The sequence below is a fragment of the Zeus faber genome, assembly GCF_960531495.2.
Source record: "Zeus faber genome assembly, chromosome: 1".
Taxonomy (NCBI): Eukaryota; Metazoa; Chordata; class Actinopteri; order Zeiformes; family Zeidae; genus Zeus; species Zeus faber.
This window is the reverse complement of record NC_137193.1, coordinates 37,350,222-37,358,318: the sequence shown is the minus strand read 5'-3', so window position 1 is coordinate 37,358,318 and position 8,097 is coordinate 37,350,222. Positions and strand designations below refer to the sequence as shown.

General features: G+C 42.0%; 1 protein-coding gene across 1 annotated transcript in view; it reads right to left on the bottom strand.

Moving 5' to 3' along the window:
- kita (KIT proto-oncogene, receptor tyrosine kinase a) overlaps positions 1-4,792 on the bottom strand; it is a 30,264-nt gene extending 25,472 nt beyond the window's left edge. The window contains exons 1-2 of the mRNA XM_080016051.1: positions 4,731-4,792; positions 1-50 (exon numbers count right to left, since the gene is read on the bottom strand). The exon at positions 1-50 is cut by the window's left edge and continues 202 nt beyond it. Coding sequence (XP_079872177.1) covers positions 1-50; positions 4,731-4,785 — 105 coding nt within the window. The 5' untranslated portion in view covers positions 4,786-4,792. The remainder of the gene's footprint in view (positions 51-4,730) is intronic.
- Positions 4,793-8,097: the final 3,305 nt, after the last annotated feature.

Genomic DNA, 8,097 nt, shown 5'->3' with positions numbered 1-8,097 from the left:
CGGCACCACCAGGTGGGGGCCGCTGGGAGTGATAATGGGCCTGGGGGTTCCTGGAGAAGGGGGGGGGCAGACATTACATCATCTGGGGGGGATTCTGTAACAACGTGATTTTCATCCAAATGTCAAGGGAAACGCTGAGCCAATGTGAGAAATTTCAGAACAAATAAAATGTGAACTTGCTGTGTTTTCATCAGTTGCTTTGTGTAAAATTAAAGGTTTATGTTTAATACTAATTAATGTCTCTCCATTAGGTGAATTTGTATTGTTACACTTTCATAGGCTCATGTTATGAAAGTTGGATGATTCATTTGTTAAACGCAATTGTTTGGCAATTAATACTCAAGATGTCCTGATGCGACACCCGAGTGAAAATGTCTGTGAGTTCATCGCACTTTCCAAGAACACAAGCGTATTCTTTCGAGGACTAGGTCTTAAAGAACAGGGATTTATTTCTCACCCTGGATCAATGGATCAATCTGAAGCAATCCTCGTTAAGACCCAGCAGATGCCAAACTAAAAGCCTGTAAACAGACTATCAAGAGAAAAGTCTCCTTTCATTGGATCTTATCGGTGAAATTTTACTCTTAGGTGGCTCAATTTTAACAAGCGGTCACGGTCACGGACACGGATGTACACAATGGCACCTCAGTCCAAAAGCCACAAGCAGCAAACACGCCTACTCCACAGTGGCAAATTAACAGCAAAACAACAACACAAATAGAAAACAGTTTGTTTGCCTCTTTGTTTCAAACACTGCGTAGTACACAGAAATATAACCGAATGTGGTGTGTGTGATGCCTTTTGCCGTTTAGCTCTTGCAGCCTCAAGAGAGAGAACTCCAACAACCCATGACTAAAAGTGGAGTTCAACGCGGTGCACCAAAGGGCCCCAAAGGGCCCGAGCCTAGAGTAGAGATTTCTACGATACAAGTGCTTCCCATGATCCCCCAACTCTTTTCCAGAAAGAATCAGGCTCCTTTCCTTTCTCATACACAAGCCGCATCCGATCTGTTGTGTCTGACTATTCTAACATTCCTGATCCGGACCCTGAAACCAGCGGACGCACAATGCACCTGACGCCTGAGCTTCAGTTCAGCAACGACACCACACGGCGATCAACTGATGAACAAAACAGGCAAAGCGCCGATTCTAGTGTCTGAGTTTTTCAGACTTTGTCCAGAGAGCTATGACTGTCTGTGGCAGGAAAAACAAATGAATTGGGATCAAACATTAAGTTACAGAATAGGATTTAAAAAAATATATATACAAATTTGAATTGAAAATTTCTGATTAAAATGTGTTTCTTTCCCTGTCCATACTCATTTCTAAATATCCTATGTGAAAAATATAAAGGTTTACATCAAAAAAAAACAAAAAAAACATTAAGGCAGCGTGCCCTTGTGCAAGCATTCAACCTGTGGTTATAAATAAAACATTATTCTCACAAAATTATAATACTCAAGGGTTCATTTACGTTACTCAAAGAGGCCAGAAATACTATTTATGTTATTTTGTGAGTTTGTTTTGCTTAATTTCTGTGTATCCATCTAGTTAATTTGGGTACAGATCCAGTACATCCAGTGTTGCTTTGGTATTCCAATGAGTAAGACAGAATATAAATAGCCTGCAGGGAACCTGTGGCATCACATGACACGGCCTGGTTAGTCAAATCACCAATAATATTTGTTTGGGCAAAGGCCAATTTGATGGTATCTATAATAAAACATGTTAAGTAAAAAAATGAAACCTAATACCATTGCTTCAGCTGGAGCAGATGGTGAAAATATGCAGAATCAGTACAGAGAGATGTCGCGATAACAGCAGTTTGATCCGGGTGAATAATCGATAAATCACCAATCGATAATCGCTTTTTATCAAATTGATGAGAGGCAAATAAATCAAGTTGGGGAAAATGAAAGCTAAATCAGTGGGGTGTGGGGATGGGGGTTTTATCTGTTCCTTGTTGATTATTCTAATGCGCAACAGGTATACAGCGAGTATACATCCTGGGCCCAATCACCTAGACCCAGGACAGGTGTGGCTGATCAAACCACACCACCCTCACACCACGATCAGCTTTTTTTTTAACTTGTCACGGAGGATTGTTGGGGCCAATACTTTAAAATCGACGGGTCTTCCAAGCCCCAAACTGTTCCTCCAAACCCCGCTGATTGGTTTACATGAGGACAGCATCAAGTTGCTCAATTTAGGAAATAATTGTGTATGTGTACGGCTTTCCAAGTCGTCAGATCACTGTAAACAAGATCTTGAAGTTGTTGTGGTTTCCCACTACATGACTGATCTGTGACAGGGCGTTACACATTAAAAGATCTTCCACCAGGAGGATTACCCGATAAGTCTGTTTGGTCTCCAAACTACCTTTTGTCATGAAAAACACACACGAGAAGTGACACTGGAAATCACGCAATACCACGCACAGGACTAGGGTTATTTATTTATTATTTGATTCTTGATCACTGTGAAAAAACGAAACAAAACTAGAATTTTAATAAGAAATATATTAAAAACCGAGAGAAGAAGTAAGATAGATATGTTGTGTGTTCCTGGCTCCTCCGTGCGTTCCCGTCTTTCCTTCTCGACTCCTCCCCCCTCACCCCGTGTCTGTTCTCACTCGCTGTAGCTCTTTGCGCCACTCCCGACTCGATCCCGACACGACCACATATTGAACCTGCTTGATATGTCGCCGGCGTCTGCGAGCCATTGGCGAGCGCTCGCCAATCAGTGGGATCGCGTCGGGAGCAGTTCCCGCCAGACGCTAATCGCTCACGGGAGTGCTATGACTTTCCTGGATCTTTGCTCGGCAATCTCCAAAAACCTGTCGCCGGGGTGAAAATCGGGCCAGAATCACATAGTCTGAACTCGGCATTTTTCGGCCTAATATTATTTGCATCTGCTTTCCAGGGAACTCTTATCCCTGGATGACATATCTGCGGTCTTCACGGCGGAGTTTACCCGTAAAACAGAGCTTTTTGTCGGGCTGAACAAAGCAGCCTGCACTCGTAGAATCACAAGACCCTCCACAGGCGGGGACTGTCCATACAGTTCAAACTGTTCCAACTCTTAACCCTTCTCTTATTTTGGACAGATTTGACCCGAATGTAGGTGTTTATCCTAACAAAAAGGCTGGTTAAGATACTTGTTTCAGCCTGATGCCAGTCACTTTGCGTAATTTGAAGTCATGAACTTCTATACAGAATACTGACATCTTGATGTTTTTGTTTATCAGCACTTTGCACCCCGTTTTGATGCTTCAGCAAGTTTTGACCACACAGAAGAATAGGGCTTTTTGAACTAGCAGCTAGTATAAGAGTCTCTCTCTCTCTCTCTCTCTCTCTCTCTCTCTCTCTCTCTCTCACGCATGCACGCACACACACGAGACAGGTGCAGATCTACGTTGTGGGAACTGACTCTGTTGCTGTCTGAGAGGGGCAACACACTGACGTAAAAAGGTCGCATTCATCATTGACTTACTCAGTCACTGAGAAGTAATTGTCAGAAGAGGAACATGAGCAGAAGATTCTCAGTCAATGGAGCCTCGCTCTAATCGTATACAGTGATAGAGGAGGAAGTGTCCAAAGCTGAGGAAAATGTTGAACATAATTCAGAGTACAATGAATCATCCTCTGATGAAGAAGAAGAAAATAGACAGGTTGAAATTGAGGCGATGCTGCAAGTCAGAGAAGGCTGTCAGTTTAAAACATCATCTGAATGGTCCCAGGGCCGACACTCACACACTGAATTGGAGTTACACCAGTTCATGACATCAAATCTGCCTTTGAACTGTTCATACCGCAGTCAGTGGAGAGGATTATTCTGGACAACACAAACCTGATGCTTTACATATTAATTAAAATGCATTGTCTTGTTATTAAAAGAACGAATCAGATTCCTATTATTCATATGATGTTTTGATGTGAGTTACATTTGTCATCATCATGTCGAGGCCAGTGGGGCAGCTCGTCACAATGAATGTTATTGTGCCAATTCTGCCCCTCATCAAATGCAAGACAAGCATTACAGTACATGTGCAGGAAACTATAAACATGGAAGCAAATAAAAAAAACATGCACATTATGACCATCATGGCCGTGTGATGAATGATTAGTGCATATTGTGTGCTTTGTAATGAAAAACGAGTGGTGTTATATCAAGGGTAACCTGTCCAATGTGGACAAGAAAACTTAAATATCTGATCAACTTTGTAATGATAGTCAGTGATGTCAGTGATCATTTGAAATAATTACTTTTTGAGGAGATTAAATATGCATATCTCACAATTTTGAGGTGACTTTTATTGCACCGGCACCGCCAGTTCTGATCCAAATAGTATTCACTGGTTAAACATTGAAACAAAATACAAGGGTTAAACCTGCTAAAACTGTTCAAACTGGACCGGCTAAAGTACTTTGAGTGGAAATGTGAGTCCAGCCGGTCTGCGCTACTTGGAGATGAATTATTGAAAGACGCGCAACACGCATCTAGCTCTGCAGATACAGTGTCCTGGTCAGGTTTCACCGGGCACAGGTCCGGTTCTGACTTTCTTAAATGCGGTAAAATACCAAGACATTAAAGCCCATAACAATCACACGGACGCGATAGTTTCAGCAGATTAATGTGGGACATTTAAAGGTTCCGTTTGTCATTACACAGCGGCGTCCAGATGCATAAGATCTTGTTCCAATCGAGCATTACAACCTCCCAGCCTCTTACCTGGATGGAAGGTTAACTGCAAAACGACAGAAAACAAGATCCAGTGATATTCCATTGTTAAAATTCCATGGGTCAGGCTGCGGCTGAGCCTGTGCGCACTTTGGAGACGCTCCCGAGCGCAAAGTGCGTGTCGCTGCGCGCTGCGGCTCCGTGACGCACCGGGGCAGCTTCGGAGGCGGAGTGATGCTGGGCGGTGGGGTCCACCAGGAGACTATCCGCCGGGCTGCAGCTCCTCTGCACGCCGCCAGGGGTCCGTGCGGCGCAGCAGGTGGCACCGGGTCCGGGGTGAGCCGCCAAAACACGGCGTTCGGAAAAGCCGCCCCGGTGCTCCCCAAACTGGAGGCGCACGACGCACACACGCACACACAGACACACGCGCACACGCCGGCGCGCAGTAACACGGGAAGTCGTGGTTCTTCTTTGCAGCTTTGATAGCGGAGTAACTTTTACGCGCAGGAACCAGAAACCAGAGCAAGGAGGAAACAAACGGACACTCCTGTGTATAGTTCAAACCTCTGGCCCGGGGGCACATGGGTCCACGAGACCCCACGAGGCTAATAATCATAATTATTAATACATTATAATAGAACTGGTCATATATTTCACCTTTTTAGTTACGTTTTTTTTTTAAATTGGGAAACAAGATCAAAACCTTTATTATTAGGGCTATATCGGTTTAAAAAGCCAACATGTTTTCAACCAAATATTTCTTTTTTGCCAGGGCGTGTCAAAGTGAAGCAGTGAAACAGTAAACAGGTGAACAGGCAAGGCCTTTCCCATATAGACCCTGTGGTCCGGGCAGAGCGTCTATCACCAGAACATACAAAAATATTATACAATGATGGAGGGAAAAAGCGTAATTTGACCTATTTTCAAAATGTTAACTTTTGAACAGTTTTTGACATTTTAAGATATATTATGAGGCCTCTCACTGATGCATGGTGTAAAAAACAGTTTGGTTTTCCCCCGACCTGCCGTGGCCCCCGGGTCCCTCTTGCTTTGCAGCATGACTGAACCCAAGATGGAATGGAAAACAAGCCATCTTGCATCTGCAAAACACCTCAGAACCAGAACCACGGTAAAGTCGTGTGACCTCCACATGGTATTATCTAAAATACACACACACACACACACGCACACACACACACACACACACACGCACACACACACACACACACACACACACACACACACACACACACACACACACACACACACACACACACATGCACACACACACACACGCACGCACACACACAGACACACACACACACACACACACACACACAGGTGCATAAGGAAAATGGTGACACGTTCTTAAAATATTCTTAAAGGCAACGCGTTCAGGTTTTTCGCATGATAGTATTCCTTTTTTTGGTACGGAGCCTATTTTGCAGTAAATGAGAGGATTTAAATATCATATAAATCACAAGTCAATTAAATTTAACCTAAGTATATAAGTTAGCAAGTTATTTGCGAATAAGACTTAAGAATTAAGTCACCACTTTTATTTTCATATTAAGTATTATTCAACTAATTATAGACAATAGCTCTATTGTCCTGAGTAGATTTTTGTTTTATTTTGTTGTTTTGATCATTTGTGTGTCAGCGTTTGGTCAAAAAAGCAGATGTTGTCCTCGATATAAAATAAAGTTACAATTAAAATAAAACCATATATATTGTAACTGTAAGTGTAAAGTGTTTTTGACTGAATGCCAATATTCACACTGGTTCACTCAGGATATTTTAATATTCACCACAGCAACGATAATGAAACGGCTCAAGTTTGCCCCTTGAGATGACTCGAACATTATTCAAATATCCTGTTAAAATATTTAAATACTTGAATGCCCTCAAACGGCCGTTTGTGGAATAAAGTAAAACCGATAGATAGAACGGATTAATTTTGAACTTCAGTTTTTTTCTAATTGTGACTTGAAAGGTCTTTAACAGGATTATAGAGAGATGTTATTTCCTATTGAAAGTTTATTATGGTTATTTTAGATTATTTTAGACCCAGATCTGACCCAGACAGAACAAAATAAAATTAAACCTCAGACTCTGTCCTTTCTACTTATTTTGAATGTAACTTTATTTAATGCCGCCTTAAAGTGGCGATCCGTAAGATCATCGGTATTGGGTGGATTGCTGGATTTGATGGAAACAGTAAATAGAGGAGCAACATGCGATATCAAAAATACCTTATATGGCTGTTTAGAATAAAGCTAAATAAAATACTGGAACTGAATAATCTTACGGATTACTAATTTAAAACTGACTCATCATTTTGTTAAAACTTCTCACCTCAGTTGGAGGTGTGTGATTTGGGAATACATCTGTTCGGCCATCTTGGATCTTGGAGAAGTGATGAGGCTCTTAAAGGCTCAGATGGCCGACACGCGGAAACCAGATCGCCAATTTGATTCCTGTAAAACAACCATCAATTATCCCCATTGATTTTTCCATTCACATAAATGAATTTTAGCATGAGTGAAAATTATTTCGTGTTCTGTGAAAAGCTATAGTAATGTCAAATTCACAAGCGGGTACGGAACATCTGAAGTGTTGGCGTACTATTGCAGATATAGGTATATACAATTCAGTTATTTTCAGTTATTTTCAGCTATTTTCCGTGAGAACCTGGTGTGCACATGCACCTGAAGCATGTGCACAAGATAACATTCAACCCACTTATTTCCATATGTCATTTCTATGTGTAATCATTTAAATAAAATAAAATATGCATCTGGTATTCTCAGGAAGTCGTCCCTTTTCCCTCTGGTTCCCGCACTCTCGTTAGTGCTTCCCTTACTGTCATGTTTTACAGAACAGAACAAAGTCAAAGACCTCCACCTCCTGACACACAAATATTCCTATCTCATCAATCATCGTATGTGATCATGCGTTTCATTTGCGCTGCGGGAATGTGTTTTGAGTTACAATTGGATTAGTCGTTGGCTGTTTTTCTTGTTTTCTCACTAAATACAATCCGTTTGATGAGATGTAACTAAGATGTTACCATTCTGTTACGGATAAACAAGTCTGAGCACAGCGTAAGTTTCCTGCCGACAACTGTGCCTCTTTCTTGCAAGATGTTTAAGACACATTCCCCCTTCACACGATGCAGCATTTTCCACCTTCTGCCATGGAAGGTGAAGGTCTTAGCTGACCGCATTTTAAGCCTAATGCTTTTCCCATCGTACAACATTACTCTTGTACTCTTATTTTGTCTTATAAATTTCCCCATGAGAACAGCCCCTGATCTCAGGCATAAACACATTGCAGGGAACAACGAGTCGCCTGCTGAAATATCCGGACTAACCTGCGATCTCAGAAAGAAATGCTGCTGCTGTTTCTGACGTTCTCA